The 16,755-nt window shown below is 39.7% G+C and overlaps 1 protein-coding gene and 1 long non-coding RNA gene across 9 annotated transcripts in view; one reads left to right on the plus strand and one right to left on the minus strand.

The window, feature by feature from the left end:
• Positions 1-8,445, minus strand: part of LOC140117740 (uncharacterized) — a 49,272-nt gene extending 40,827 nt beyond the window's left edge. Inside the window, exon 1 of the long non-coding RNA XR_011853074.1 lies at positions 8,139-8,445. This is a non-coding gene — a long non-coding RNA (uncharacterized lncRNA). The remainder of the gene's footprint in view (positions 1-8,138) is intronic.
• The window catches only part of SCN8A (sodium voltage-gated channel alpha subunit 8), a 100,880-nt gene extending 87,227 nt beyond the window's left edge, over positions 1-13,653 (plus strand). For all 8 annotated transcript variants that reach the window (XM_072134751.1, XM_072134757.1, XM_072134755.1 and 5 more), the window contains 6 exons: positions 2,553-2,837; positions 3,678-3,731; positions 3,847-3,984; positions 4,956-5,060; positions 6,903-7,173; positions 10,214-13,653. In XM_072134751.1, the coding sequence (XP_071990852.1) occupies positions 2,553-2,837; positions 3,678-3,731; positions 3,847-3,984; positions 4,956-5,060; positions 6,903-7,173; positions 10,214-11,361 (2,001 nt within the window). In that variant the 3' untranslated portion in view covers positions 11,362-13,653. The remainder of the gene's footprint in view (positions 1-2,552; positions 2,838-3,677; positions 3,732-3,846; positions 3,985-4,955; positions 5,061-6,902; positions 7,174-10,213) is intronic.
• Positions 13,654-16,755: the final 3,102 nt, after the last annotated feature.

A 16,755-nucleotide genomic window follows, 5' to 3' on the forward strand; every position in this document is an offset into this window, starting at 1 on the left:
TACTAGATGAAATTGATTGGGTTAAGCTATTTTCACATCTTATTTTTATGATACAGCCAACATATACTACAGAAAAGCTTGCGGTGTACAACATAGGCCTATACCTACAGACGGAGGCATCCTTTTTGTATTCGTCTGGCCAGTATATGTTGCATCCTGCAGAAAACACAGGATGGAAAGATACAGAAAGTTATAACTTTCCTTGCTACTGAGTGACTTATACGCTCAGTGGAGGCCATGATAGCCTATCGGAGGCCAATAGCATCCATCCACTACTCTCTGGGAAGTCCGCAGTGATGTAACTGGTTATATAAGGACAGTTACATCACTGGGAAACCACCCTGAACATAGGCAGCACCAATCACTGGCTGCTTCCGATGTTCACCCTTCCTCCAGTTTTCATTGGGGAGGGGGTGGAACAGAATGACTTATCCCACTTTATGAGCATTCCGTTTTCACCCAATGTACCCTTGAACTGAGCCGTTTATTTTGTTTTCATGAATTTTTGGTGCGGCAGAGTTCAGCCAGTTTTTTGGCTGACTTTTTACTTTTTGTTGCTTCATCATGTGCGCCATATCTAAGTTGTCTTGGCGCCACAATATTGTTTCTTTTCCCAACACTGAAGCCTCTTTTTGTTGTCGCTCAATTTGGGGCAGATTTCGAATCCTGACATTTTTCCTGCACTTCTAGTTTCCCGAAACTTTTTTGCTGTAACTTTTGGCTTATAATTGGTCCAACCAAAAGCAAGTCTAAGGCCCCTTCTCCACTGGCGTTTTTCACGCGCGAGTTCTGCGCGTGCATTTGACGCTCAGAACTCGCATTGCACTCTGTCCCATTGTATTCAATGGGTCTTTCTCCATTTGCGTGGTTTTCAACGCGCGTGCTTGCGTTCGTTTGCACGCGCGTCAAAATCGCAGCATGCTCTATTTTTGCGAGTCACGCGCAATTTTCACGCCCCATTCAAGTCTATGGAGATGCATCAAGAACGCATTGCACTCGCAATCATTGCAAGTGCAATGCGAGTGCAATGCGTTTTAAACGTAAGGGTTGCTAGGTGACCAGAATAACATTATTTCCCCTGCTCGCGAACGATCATTTAATTAAAAAAACACAATGAAGAACAGTGAAGAATAGAATAAAACCAGTGAACACAGTGAAAACAGTGACCACAGGATCATTTAAGATAAAAACACAGTGCAGAACACAGTGCAGAATAGATTACAGATGTTCGGCACATCTGCTTGTCGGGAGATACGCGCGGAGCGCTGCGAACAAAATAGCATGTGAAGAACAATATATATGTGTGTAAAGAACACATTGCAGATGTTTCCATACATCTGCAATGTCTTCTTCACACATATATATTGTTCTTCACATGCTATTTTGTTCGCAGCGCTCCGCGCGTATCTCCCGACAAGTAAGCAGATGTGCCGAACATCTGTAATCTATTCTGCACTGTGTTCTGCACTGTGTTTTTATCTTAAATGATCCTGTGGTCACTGTTTTCACTGTGTTCACTGGTTTTATTCTATTCTTCAATGTTCTTCACATCTGCTAACTTGTCGGGAGATAATATACGCGCGCGGAACAGTGAAGAATAGATCGCAGATGTTTGCAACTGATCAGAAGACATTATTTTTCAATTAAATAAAACATTTTATTCCCGAACCTTGGTCCCTTTGAAAAAGTCCCATGGACTTAAAAAAACGCGCGTGAAAAACGCACCGAAAACGCAAAAAAACGCGAACAAAAATGAAACAAAAACGCAGCAAAAACGTCAGTTTTTCACGCATTGCACCCTGACGTGAAACGCAACGCTAGTGTGCAAGAGGCCTAACAAGTTCTACTGCGCCTTCATGAATGTGAATTAATTTCAGACACTTTTCGCTTTATTAAGCCCTCAGTTTATTCCACTCTACTTTTAACAACAAATATATGAAATTGGTATAACACGTTTGTGTCTGACAAAGAATTATTAGTTAAAGTCTTTGTGATTGAGAGGAGGGAATATGGCTTTTTATAACTTGAGCTTGCATTACATGCATGCTCAGCCAGCTGCCTGAGGCATATATAACCCGCATAGTCACCAATGCGCTCTGTATGGACACTGTCCACTTCTGCGTCCTAATAATTGTTTTGGGAATGTTCCCTCTAAAGGCCACTAATACCTAAGTCACATACAACATGTCACACAATGCCCTTAGGCCATTGTATTGTATCTGTGACCGCCAAGATATATATGAAGCAAATCTGCATTATTGCTCAAACTACTATAGAATGAAGTCTTGAACAGTCATGTGACCATAGTTTATGTTTTTCAAAACTCCCCAATTTTCTGTGTATCATTGCAATATGATATTATGAATATTACATTATCATATTACATAATATTACAGATAGGTTCCCCTATTATAGTTCACTCTAGTTCAGCATACTGATGAAAGCTGTATAGCTGTAGGTGGCCTTTAATTTTAACCATTCCCGTGTTATATTGGATGCGACCAAAACCTTGGCTTGTTTTACCACAGTGTTATTATCTCCTTCTGATGCAGGTTGTAGTCAACGCTTTGGTGGGTGCAATCCCTTCCATTATGAATGTATTGCTGGTCTGCCTTATATTCTGGCTGATTTTCAGTATCATGGGGGTCAACTTGTTTGCTGGCAAATACTACTACTGTTACAACGAGACAGCAGAAGCATATTTCGAGATAGACGTTGTAAACAACCAGTCCGAATGTGAGGCGCTTATAAACCAAAACTACACAGAAGTCAGATGGAAAAATGTGAAAATCAACTTTGACAACGTTGGGGCTGGATACCTGGCCTTGCTTCAAGTAGTAAGCCCCATCTTTCTGTATACTTCATAGCTACATAGCCATACTACTTGCATTCTTGTACTTTATGCTTGATGTTTTCCATGTTTTATATGATGATAGGTGTTCCCATAGAATTTGGATAATAATAATCTTTATATAGTGCCATCATATTCTGGAGCTCTTCACAAATTATGGGGGATGTATACAAATAAAATACTACATTACAGGGTACAAACAGTCAATGGGAGTGAGAGCCCTGCTCACAAATGCTTACACTCTATGAGGATGAGGGGGTGACACAAGAGCTTACAGTCTATGAGGATGAGGGGGCGACACAGGAGATTACAGTCTATGAGAATGAGGGGGTGACACAAGAGCTTACAGTCTATGAGGATGAGGAGTGACACAAGAGCTTACAGTATATGAGGATGAGGAGTGACACAAGAGCTTACAGTCTATGAGGAAGAGGGGGTGACACAAGAGCTTACAGTCAACGAGGATGAGGGGGCGACACAAGTGCTTAATGTCTATGAGGATGAGGGGGTGACACAAGAGCTTACAGTCTATGGGAATGAGGGGTGAAACAAGAGCTTACAGTCTATGAGGATGAGTGGGTGACACAAGAGCATACAGTCTATGAGGATGAGGGGTGACACAAGAGCTTACAGTCTATGAGTATGAGGGGGTGACACAAGCGCTTACAGTCTATGAGGATGATGGTCCAGAAATTCTTTATAAGGGAACACAATAAAATAATGTATTAAATAGAAATGCTGCTGCTTGAACGAGTCATCAAAGTCCAAGGTCAAATGTTTGTCGTTGTCAGAAATGCATAGCTTACAATATATTTATTTCACCTAGGCCACGTTTAAAGGTTGGATGGACATTATGTATGCTGCAGTGGATTCCAGAAGGGTAAGAATTATTGTCATATACAAATTGTTGTAACCTCCGACCAGCAATGGTTCTGGATACTTGTCATTGGTTTTATTGGTTCACGCTGCAATAATGTAATCATTTTATATTTTAGGTCACAGAACAACCAAAATATGAAGACAACATCTACATGTACATTTATTTTGTCATTTTTATTATCTTTGGCTCCTTTTTTACATTAAATCTATTCATTGGTGTCATCATTGACAACTTCAATCAGCAGAAGAAAAAGATAAGTATTTTAGATCCATTATATAATTGGTGGTAGAAGTAATTGCTGATATTCGAAAGAGAAGTGCCTCTGCTCTCTCCTTGCTTGTCTTGACATGTGTATTGCTGCTAGACCCATAGTGAAGTCAAAAGCATGTGACTGATCACATGCTGCCTGCATCACTCCAAGGTCCTTAAAGGACATTAATCGCCAGATCAAGAATTGTAAACCAATCACACTGACATACTGGCGTGTGTCCCCACTGGCAGGATCTGCTGTTCTTTTAGCTTCTTATGCCCTTGTTTTCAAGAAAAACATTATTAAAATGAGCCTGAGGGGCTCCAGGCTCCCTTAAGTCTCATGGAGCCGGGAGCTCCTCAGACTCATTAGCATAATTTTAAAAGCCTTAGCATAAGAAGCTAAAAGAATAGATTCTGCCAGAGGGGACACACACCGGCATGTCAGTGTGCTTGTTTTACAATCCTTCATCTGATGATAGATGTCCTTTAAGGTCTGTCATGCTGCCAAGGGATAGGGCCAGAGAAGAAGTTGCGCTCGATCAGTGTATGAAGAAGAGTGTGTGTTTGTGTGAGAGGGTGAATAGATGTAGTAGTGATGAGAGTGTTCATGTGAGTGAATGTATGTAGCAGACCTGATTGAGTGAATGGAGAGAGAGGTCTGTGAGTGAATGGATGAAGCAGCACTGTGCGTGCCTAACCAGCAATAAAATTTTAATTGGTGTCAGATATATTTTTCCTAATTTTGGATTACTAGATCTGTGGTGTGCCTTATAGTAAGGTGTGTTTTGTAGTCCAAAAAATATGTTATAGGTTTATCATTCTTAAAACTGTTTGTGCACCAACACTTTCTTTTATTGGGAGTGAATATTTCATGGTGTAGGCCATGATTTACCGTTGATGACTTATCCATAGCTTAATGAAACCCGTTCCAATTTCTCTAGATTGTAACCAGTTTTGTGTTTTGTCGTTCACTTTGGAGGTCAGGATATCTTCATGACAGAGGAACAGAAAAAATATTACAATGCTATGAAAAAACTGGGATCCAAGAAACCACAGAAACCCATACCAAGACCAGCGGTGAGACAGCTGCTTTTCTATCCCTTTGTTGTACTTCACATTGAAATTAAAATATGTAGATAAAAAACTGTATTTAGTTTGAAGGTTCTGTGTAGATTCCATAACATTATTTAGAGTCAATCACAATGGAAATAGCTTCAATAAAAATGTATAATGGTCAGGGGGGGATTCAAATTTTGAAAAACAAGTTCCCTACTTGGCTTGCGAGAAGTAGTCCGTTATACTACTACTACTACTACTACTATATATTACAATATTTAATGTGCACTTTATGTTAATGTACAATTCCATAACCAAGTTTAACACAGCACCAAAACCAAGCTCACAGTATAAATACAGCACCAGAACCAAGTTTTTTTTTAAAACACTACAGCACTAGAATCCAGCCCAGTGCATAAGTGCAACAACAGTACAAAAATACAGCACCAGAACCAGGCTTTGTACATGAATACATCTCCAGAACCAAGCTCAGTACATAAATGCAGTACCAGAACCAAGTTCTCCTGGAAGATGGGGCATGGCAGCAGCTGCTGGGGGCTCAGGTGAGCAATGTATACATGTACATTAGCAATGAGCTGCACTTCAGATCCAATTTTTTCCACACAGATTGTTGAGGTCACTAGAAAATTGTCACATCTCCATTAGGGTTGGGAAATAAGAGTTCTGCCAATTAAGGCGCCCGTGTAGAGGTGTGGAGTCTTATAGCCATGGATGCTCCACTAGGGGGATTCTGGGAAAATATGCAAAGTTTTCCAGGATCGGATAAGGAAAACCTTGCCTCAACATCTCCATTAATTATACAAGTTTTAGAATTTACTATCCAGCCACCCTCCATTCAACTATAGGAGGGCAACGACAGTAGCCGAGACCATATGCTTGCCTCTCCTAAGAGGTGAATGGAGAGTAAACACACAAGTACTACTCTATCAACCCTACTGGGTCGAAGGAAGTCATCAGACCACCATAGATAGCAACATAGGAAATCTCTGTAACCTAATCTCAATGCTGAATTTTTACATCCTAACTACATGTACAGTTCTTGTAGGAAGTACACCTTCTACCAGGACATGAAAAGGCAGTGCAGAATTTACCCCAGGATCACCTGCGCTGTATCTTCTGCATCTCACAAGCCGGACACTGAAGTGGCCAGTGAGATGAAGAGCAGTGGAGCATGGTCTGGTGCAGTAACTATAAGGTGGGATCCAGTCTATAGCCTGGCTTCTTCCAAATTTCTACCACCGGGATAAAGGATTGTAAACCAAACACACTTACATGCTGGTGTGTGCCCCTTCTGTCAAGATATGCTCTTCTTTTAGCTTCTCAAGGCTTTGTTTTGACCAAAAAAAAAAGTTTTTTTTTAATTATGCAAATGAGCCTTAAATAAAACCTTAAAAACAAGGACTTAAGAAGGGCTTAAGAAGCTAGAAGAAGAGCAGATCCTGCCAGAGGGGGCACACACCAGTATGTTAGGGTGCTTGGTTTACAATTATTCATCCTGGTGGTATATGTCCTTTAACAATTTCTTTGGATAACCAAGGATAACTGGTTGGATCCTACCCCTAATAATGGTTCCAGGAATCATAACCTGATTCTTAGTGTTAATTAGGCAAGAATTTGCAGCACTCAATCTATCTAATCTATCTTTTTGTCTTTCTTTGTGTTTCTATATCTATATTTTGGTTTATCTTTGTGTTTCTTTGTGTTATCTTTTTGTCTTTCTTTGTGTTTCTATATCTATGTATGTATCTATGTTATGATATTTGGGGGAGAAGTGAAACACATAAAGCTTTTTATAGATGTGGTTTTCATTTTGGATACTTAACTATTTCTATTTTCCAACAGAATAAATTCCAAGGTGCCATCTTTGATTTGATCACACAACAAGCCTTTGATATAATTATCATGATCCTCATTTGTCTCAACATGGTCACCATGATGGTGGAAACAGATGATCAGACCCAATATAAAGTGAATGTCCTGTACTGGGTTAATTTAGTTTTTATTTGTTTTTTTACCACGGAGTGTGTGTTGAAACTGTGTGCCTTGCGGCATTACTACTTCAGCATCGGATGGAACATTTTTGACTTTGTTGTTGTCATTCTTTCTATTGTTGGTAAGCATTCCAGTTTTTTTCCTCAATCTATGTTTAATGCAGCTTAACATACTGTAGTTATTCCATAAACATAATACATATTCTTTTTAGGATTCATAGGGAGACAGGTGTCTTTATTTCTACTAGTTTTTTTCTTTAATTATTGAGACTTTTAGTTGTTTTGCGACTTTTCTCTGTGACTTTTGCTGTCATTTCTCAAGTACATCTTGGTCTGCTTCTTTCTTTTTTAAATCACCGAGTATAAGTCAACCCTTATATAAGCTGAGCCCCCTAATTTTACCACACAAGGTGTGCAAACCTATTGACTCAAATATAAGCCTAGGGTAGAAAATGCCTTGGTCACAGCCCACCCAGTATATAGCTAGCCATCCCAGTGTCCCCAGTATATAGCCAGCCCCAGTATATAGCCAGCAAGTTCCCTGTTAATAGCTAGCCCCTTACCCCCAGTATATAGCCAGCCCCCTGCCCCGGTATATAACCAGTCACAAATTCCACTGTATATAGCTAGCTAGCCCCTGTTTTTATCCATCCAGTCCCCTGTATATTGCCAGTCAGCCCCTGTATATAGCCAGCCAGTCCCTTTTAAATAGCCAGCACCTGTATATAGCCAGCCAGTCCCCTGTATATAGCCAGTCAGTCCCCTGTATATAGCGATTCAGCCCCTGTATATAGCCAGCCAGTCTCCTTTAAATAGCCAGCCAGTCCCCTGTATATAGTGAGTCAGCCCCTGTTCATAGCCAGCCAGCCCCTGTAAATATCCAGCCAGCCCCCAGTATATAGCTAGCCAGCACCTGTATAGAGCTAGCCAGTCCCCTGTATATAGCCAGCCAGCCCACTGTATATAGCCAGCCCCCTGCCCAGCACATAAAAAAAAAATAAACCGTGTACAGGCAGTCCCCGACTTACGGACAACCCGTAGATACGAACGGGGCACTCGGAACGCCGCGCATGCGCAGTCCACTTACTGGTTTCTTAGCGCTGCTTGACATGCTGCGTGTCCTCATTGGGCGGGCAGGTCCACCTCCTGGTTTCGTAGCGCTGCTTGACGTGCTGCGCGTCCTCATTGGGCGGGCGGGTGATGACGGGGTTCCTTGGGCGGAGCTAAAGACTGGCGCCGCCATGGAGGTGACGGGGAGCACAATGGAGGTGACGGGGATCCGCTGCCGATGTATACAGTAAGTAATTGCCGGCAGTATCGCGGAGTACAGGTAACTAAGGAAGCATTAGCTGGTGCGATCTCATGCTTCCTTAGTTACCAGCCAGAGCACTAAAAGAACTGAAAGCCGGAGATTGCAGGTAACTAAGGAAGCGTGAGATCGCACCAGCTAATGCTTCCTTAGTTACCAGCCATCCGTGGGCTGTACTAAATTGTCAGGAGTTAGTGTACATCTACAAAATATACCAGTTCCGACTTACATACAAATTCAACTTAAGTACAACCCTCCAGTCCCTATCTTGTACGTAACCCGGGGACTGCCTGTACTCACCTTTCCAACGCCACCTGCACAGATCCACTACTTGATCCAGTCCTGCCGGTAGTGATAGGGATCAAGAGGAGGACCTGGGGGGAGAGGAAGGGGGGCGTCGGAAAGTTGAGTACAGAGTTTATGTTTTTTATACACCCTATCATAAGCCGAGTGGTGCTTCTTCAGCACAAAAAAATTTCTGAAAACTCAGCTTAAACTTGCGTAAATATGGTAAACAATTTTTCACTCACAGTTTATTAAAATTTATTGGTTACTCCCACATTTAGCTTGCGTTCAATCATTTGTTTTGTGGCTAAATTAGATGTGTTTATATAAGTTGTAATTTCGAGTTTTAGTGAATTTCTGGATGCGGTTACACTATGCATTTGCAATGCATTTTTACATGAAGTGCAGAAACGTGTGTTTTACATGTAACCATGTGTTAGGCTGGTTTAACCCCTTCAGTACCGATGGTCATTGATGCCAGAAAGACCGGGTCAATTTCTGACGTTCTGCTATGTACTTCTTTAAATGACGATATCTCTGGAAAAACTTTACATATCATAACAAATTTAACTTTGTTTTTTTTTTTTCAAGACATGTGAGACTTTATCTTGATACAATAATTGACTACCAATGTGAAAAAATAAGATTTTTTGTCTTTTTTTTAAAAGTAGTAACTTTTACCAAACTATGTTATAAATATGTACAGCATTATTCCATCACCCTTTCCCATGTGCAGCTACTGATGCAGAGGGTGCATGTACTTCTGCAATTCTGTAAAGTGAATTCCTGCAGCTTCTTCTATATTCTGCCTTCTGCTGACCATTTGGAGGGGGCACACATCAAACGCCTGAACCTGTGCACCTAGAAACAAGATTCTGGTGTCATATTAAACAGGAGTTTCCCCCTTCAAACGATATATGGATTGTGTATGGATGCTCAACAGAACCGGAAATAATCACTCTTAAAGTTACAATCAGCAATAAAAAGCTGAACATAAAAAAATCTACTTTTTTAGTGCAAATTTAAGGGTGGACATCTCTGGCTCTGTGAAGCAGATGTAAACAATTCATAAAGGGGTAATCCACCAGAATTGTGTTGCTAGATTCCAGGGTTCAGGAGATTTGAAGTTACTGTCCTGACGTAAATTTGCAAATTATCTCCAATCTGTCACAGTAAAAGCTGCCGTAAATTTACACATTGCAAACTCCACGTATGACCACGACCCAATGTCTCCATCTCCCCAAGATGTGGCTAGAGTGCTTAAAAATACCGTCATTATGTCCAAAATATACAGTCGTGTCCACTCCTGTACTTAACCCAGCATGGATTTGAGACATTTGCAAATAAAAGTCTCAAAATAAACCCCACCTGCATATGCCAGAACATGAGAAACTAAAAATGTAACACAAGAACAAAGACATGAACATACAAAAGGCGCAAAAAAAGACCTTCCAAATGTATCAATTGTACAGCAAAAAAACAAACAAAGATACATGTCTCCCATAGACTTTGATTTGTCTTTTTTTTGTGCCTGGATTGTGTATTAATTGTGACCATCTCCTCCGCAGGTATGTTTCTGGCCGATCTGATTGAAAAATACTTTGTCTCCCCAACGCTCTTCAGAGTCATCCGATTGGCTCGGATTGGTCGTATACTTCGCTTAATCAAAGGAGCCAAAGGAATACGAACCCTGCTTTTTGCCTTAATGATGTCATTGCCGGCTTTATTTAACATTGGCCTGCTATTGTTTCTTGTCATGTTCATTTTTTCCATATTTGGAATGTCTAACTTTGCCTATGTCAAGAAGGAGGCCGGAATAGATGACATGTTCAACTTTGAGACCTTTGGCAATAGCATGATCTGCTTATTCATGATTACTACCTCTGCAGGTTGGGACGGCTTGTTGTTGCCCATCTTAAATCGCCCCCCAGATTGCGATCCTAAAAAAGAAAACCCAGGAAGTCCACAGCAAGGTGATTGCGGAAACCCCTCCGTAGGAATATTTTTCTTTGTCAGTTATATAATCATATCCTTTCTCATAGTGGTGAACATGTACATTGCTATCATCCTAGAAAATTTTAGTGTTGCTACAGAAGAGAGTGCAGATCCTTTAAGTGAGGATGATTTTGAAACTTTTTACGAAATTTGGGAAAAATTCGACCCGGATGCCACCCAGTTCATCCAGTTCAGCAAACTCCCAGATTTTGCAGATGCTTTGGAGCATCCGCTGAGAGTCCCCAAGCCAAACACTATAGAACTAATTGGCATGGATTTGCCTATGGTGAGCGGTGATAGAATCCATTGTCTGGATATCCTCTTTGCCTTCACCAAACGTGTACTTGGAGAGAGCGGCGAGCTCGATATATTGCGGCAGCAGATGGAGGAGCGCTTTGTAGCTTCCAACCCTTCAAAAGTGTCTTATGAGCCGATCACCACCACGCTCAGACGCAAACAAGAGGATGTATCAGCCGTGGTTATCCAGCAGGCGTACAGACGCCATTTATCAAAAAGAGGATTTGTTTGTAGAAAGCGTTCTTCTACCAAAATTGAGAACGGGGGAACAAATATGGACAGGAAAGAAGGCACCCCTTCTACGGCATCGCTGCCATCATATGACAGTGTAACTAAACCTGAAAAGGAAAAACAAGAAAGAATACAAGAAGCAATTAGAGAGAGAGCGAAAAAACAAAAATCTGTCAGGGAATCCAAGTGTTGAAAAAAATTTCAAATTTGCAAGCAAAGATTGTTTACAAATTTAATAAATCTATCAATGCAGATCAGATATGGAGACACTTACCTAAAGATCAATACCAAACAATCTGCTTCTTGTGACATTGTTGCATTTTACTGTATGGCGGTGACGCACCACCTGGTTAAGAGACTATTACAAGGATGTTATATTGCTGGGCAGGTGGATACTGCATGTCTCCCATCAATCAATGCAACTTAGGAGAAACAACCAGAGCTGTGAGGAATAGTCCAATTCCGCTGCAGCCAAATGGAGTTTATTTTCTCATATTATTATAATTATTATTAATATTATTATGAAAATCTAAAAAAAAAAAAAGCACCACTTAGGGGTTTGATTATTCATGCAAAACTATATTTGCATTGTTACATTAGTCAAGCAGCAAAACAAGATTAGAAAAAAAATGACAAAATTATCTGGCAAAAAAAAAAAATTATAAAAAAAAATTATAAAAAAAAAATCACAAAATAATGAGTAAACATTATGCCCATGCTGCATAATTGTCACCTTTATTTCATATATCTGCATACTTTTTCTACATGGGCTTCATGTGATTCGGGAGATGGGAAAATCAGGTTACTCTTTCGGGCTGAGGGGCATTTGCTCAGGCCGATTCCAAAAAAAAAAAAAAATTCAATTAAATTGTGCTCGTTCAATGCATAGAAATGACTTGCATGATGGCATGCTGTGATCAGGAATCATGCATGAAGACTCATAAAACACAGAACATCAGTACTCTGTCCACTGCAGTGGCTAAGCCATAATTTTGAGGCACAGCACTGAATACTGGAGGCAACCTAGTATATATATATACCCTTCACCAATATTTACCAAATCTGTTACACGTCATGGCTAGGGGTTAAAGCAAGACAGACCGATTTGTGTATGTTTATTCCAATTATTTAACAATGATGTCACTTTTGCACATAATACATACAAATGAGAACTACTAGTTGCTGCTTGAGGTTTCCTTTCCTGGGGGAAAATATTAATAGTATAACAAAAAAAAAGACAAAAATATAGCTTCTAATACTATGTCACTGTAAACCAAAATCTAGGGCTTATGAAATTCTGCTTTTGTATTTTGCAATGTTTTTAGTCTCCATTCTTCAAAGGGCATATATTTAGCAGAAGCAAAAAGCTGCAATATTTAGAGGAACCTTTTTAAAGTGGCGGATACAAGTCCATTTGCATTGGGTAATAATGGGTGCAGGGGGCTTTACACGATATGAAGAAGGCCATTTTGTTTCCCTTGGGACATTTCACAGCTTAGCACTTTATAGGGCATGTCTGATCACTGGTTTAGTCATAGGATTTATTTATTTTGAATAAATAATGATCTCTTCCATCGGCCATTGAATTTTAGGTGTGAATGCTGGTCGTGATGGCTTTTATTTAGTAAAATCTTGCTGCGCGTTAATACAATGCGCCCACCCCCACCCGGTCCTGCACTGAGACACTTTTGCCACCAATCGTGTAAGCCTTTCTGACTGGCTGTTTGCATAGTCACCTGGTGTGATTGTAGGATCTATGTGCACATTGACTTAGATAGAAATGTGAAAGATCATGATGTCTGTTTTTTTTTTAAATTTTTCAAAGAATTTTCAGCCTTCGATACATCGATGATCTTTTTTTTCCCATTGTTTCTTGGAGAGAACACCTCGCTGGTGCTGCAGTAACATTATGCAAAAAAAAGCATGCTGTATTCTGTTTACTAGCTGATGCTGCTAAGGGGTTTTTTGGCATAAATGTAGAATATGAAGAAAGACATTCTTGGCGTGGACCAAAAATAATGCCTGATATTTAACCGACTCGCAGAATGCATGTCATGTCAATGTCCATGGCCATTCCATGTGTCAGTCCACAACTAAGTTCTCCATTGTATTGTATTTCACTGAAAATCATTACCTCTGTGCCAAGTGGAACTCAATTTCCAAAGCAGTGGCCTAAGTGAAGCTGGTTAGCATGGAAACGGGAATCTAGACTAAGGAACGATTTATAACTTGATATAGCATTTTTTTTCCATTTACAGCTACGATAGGATGTATTATAATAAACCAATGTCATACATATGTACAGGCTATGTTGTAAACAGCACAAGAAGCTGAAAAAGTGTGGTTCAACTTTTTAAGAGGATTCTATAAATGCTGTAAAATATCATTATTTTATTGACATGTTTTTTTTGTAAATACGAACAAAAATGACAAATTAAATAGAATGGCTTCTGGCGTATGCCATTGTCATCTTTATGTTTCCTTATTTTTTTATATTTCATTTTGTACTTCCGCCTGAAAAATGTATATCCCAACACAAAACCATATTCCGAGTCGTCTTTTCTCATTCCAGTGTGCAATAAATTCTGACCACTTCTATGCAACATTTGGCTAAGGCTCATATGAATCTATTTATGCTGTGAGAAGATGTTTTGTAAAGCCACTTGCATCAAATCTCTCAGGCTGGTGATATCACAATGCTACGTTTTACAGTCTGTGCGAATGGTTTCTTTTTATCACTTTGTGTACATACCGTAAATGTCTAGAAATATCTATTCATTGAAATCATGTTCTTCGGCTATCAAGCCAATAATTTGATAGTTACTTGACAAGCCCACATTAGGAGCACATCACCAAAGCAATTATCTTCATTTGAGGTAGAGGTAGCAGAGTGACTCCATCACCAGCAGACACATGACGGTAACGAGGCACTGATAAACTTGATGTCTTACATTTTGTATGTCTATAATTTGGGATGGGTGATGAAAAATGAAGCTTCACTTAATAAAAACCAAGTACCAGTGTACTGTGTAGTCTGTCATGCAGCGTTTCTCTTCGACTCAAAGACCAAGACCCACAAAATGAGCTTTTCTTTGTGACAAATTGTCTGAATTATTTCAGTAATTGGAATTAATAATTACCAAACAATATAGATGGGCCTGTAGGTGTTTACTCTGAGTTATTATATACTTTTGCCATCACCACAGAGCTATGCCGGAATTATCCTGGACGAGATTGGATGAGATTTCAAAACATGGCTACTTTTTTCTTGAAACACCACTTGTCCTTGGGCTGGCCATGTGTAGTATTCCATGATCGCCCCATTGAAGAAAATAGAGTTAAATTACTATAGCAGCTACATGAGGACAGGGTATGGCTTTTTCCCCAAGAAGGCAGCCATGTTTTTTTCATAAATTTATACAGTTCTATAGCCACTCTGGGGTTGTCACATGTCCTGGGTTATGGTTGTTCATGTACAGCCTTGTCACTTTGTTTGCCTATTACCGAAAATACAAGTTAGGGCCAGTTCACACCTGTTAGGTCTTCAGTTATTGAACTAAAATCATGAGTGGTGGAACACACTGAACAGGTGAAAGTCTTTCCAGTGACTGTACAGAGGAAATGTATTACAGGAATACTTGCATCTGTTCTGTCTGTTTGACCACTGATTTTGTCTCAGAATAATTGATGGAAATAAGTGAAGACCTAAGGGAGATGTGAACTGGCCCTGCTAAACCGAAAGGGAATTTCCAGTTTCTACTAATCAATGTTATTGTTTGTAGAATGAAAAGTTATAGAATTTTCCTATATATTTTCTGTATAAATTCTTCACAGTTTTCTAGATCTCTGCTTGTTGCCATTCAACAGGAAGCTTTATTGTTTACTTCCTGTGGATAAAAATTGTGGACCAATTTGGTATGCTTTGTACTGCACTGCGTAATCTGTAGGCGCTATATAAATAAAGAATTGTTATTATTATTATTCTCTGGTCATGTGATGTCACACAGGTGCAAGGGTCGTTATAACACAGCTCTGATTACTCTGTGATATAACGAGCTGTGTACTTGTGTGACATGACATGGTCAGGTCTAGATTCCTATCCACTGGAACTGAACAATGACACTTTTTACAGAATAAAAGCAAGCAGAGATCTAGAAAAACTGTTAATGAATTGATACAGAAAGTATTTTGGAAAATTGTATAACTTCATTATTCAAACAATAATCTATTTACGTAAACTGGAAAACCCCTTTAAGTTATCATTTCCTATGTACTTGCGTTGTTCTGTCCTAGCCAGAAGTTGCTAGCCTACCCGAATATGTTTTACAATGTCCAAACCTAAAGCCATAACCATATTCTTTGTGACTATCTCTGCACACTTGTCTTTATAATTTAACTTTAGAAAATGGATAAGATCTTATTTTTGCCTATTTTTTTTTTATTCTTCTGTTTTGTTGAGGCAAAATGTTAAGCTATGTATGAGGACACTAAAAAATCTAAGGTTACTCTGCTCTGAGTTTGTGTTAGCAAAATGCATGATGGCTAATGCTCTTCTTACCCAAACTTGATTTACAAAAAGAATAATTACTACCACAAGTCAAAAAGAAAAACTAATAAATACTAGTCTTTTTATTGTACAAGAAAAGGGTGTACCGTGTGCCTTCCTCATGCTGTTTCAATGTCTCATTTTTCTCATATTAAGATTCCACATTCCAGAATTGTAGCGAATACATATTTTCTCTCTCTGCATAATGTTAATGTTATATGTTCAGAAGACGCACATGGTAGGCAATGGCGAATCTTCATAATGGTGATATGTGTGGACCCTATATGAAGATTATGAATAGCTGCAGGAAGAGGAGGAGGGAGCCGCAGGGAGAGGAAGCCGAAGGTGAGTATAGAGGATTTTTTTTTCTAAGGGGCCCTAATGTGGATATTTCTTTAATGGGAGGGCTCCTGATGTGGCCATTTCATTAAAAGGGGGCTCTGCTGTGGACATTTCATTAAAGGGGGCCCTGTTGTGGACATTTCATTGAAGGTGGGACTCTGCTGTGGACATTTCGTTTATGGGGGGAGGGCTCTGCTATGTCTATTTCATTAAAAGGGGGCTCTGTTGTGGCCATTCCTGTAAAGGGGGCTCTACTGTGGACATTTCATTAAAGGGGGGCTCTGCTTTTGAGATTTTTAAAGGGGGGCTCTGCAGTACACATTTCATTAAAGGGAGGCTCTACTGTGAACATTAAAGGGAGGAGCAGTGCATATTGTACTAGTTCTGCCAGGCACAAAGTAAAGCTTACCTATAATAGGGTAAAACTACCATCAAGATATGTCACGATCTATCATGATAACGACACTTACTCATAGATTCAACATCGTGATTGGGGTTATTTTCTTATATTTAATATCCATGGCCTCCATTTCTGATTTAACATCATTTTAAAAGTTGATTTTAGAAGAAGGGAGGCCATGGATAACAAATATAAGAAGATTACCACAGTCACAGTGCCTGGGCCTATGAGCATGATCACTGGTTTATCATTGTGGATTTTGATGGAGGATTTTCTTTAAAACTCTACAATGACCATGA

This window comes from Engystomops pustulosus, chromosome 2 (genome assembly GCF_040894005.1).
Source record: "Engystomops pustulosus chromosome 2, aEngPut4.maternal, whole genome shotgun sequence".
NCBI lineage: Eukaryota > Metazoa > Chordata > Amphibia > Anura > Leptodactylidae > Engystomops > Engystomops pustulosus.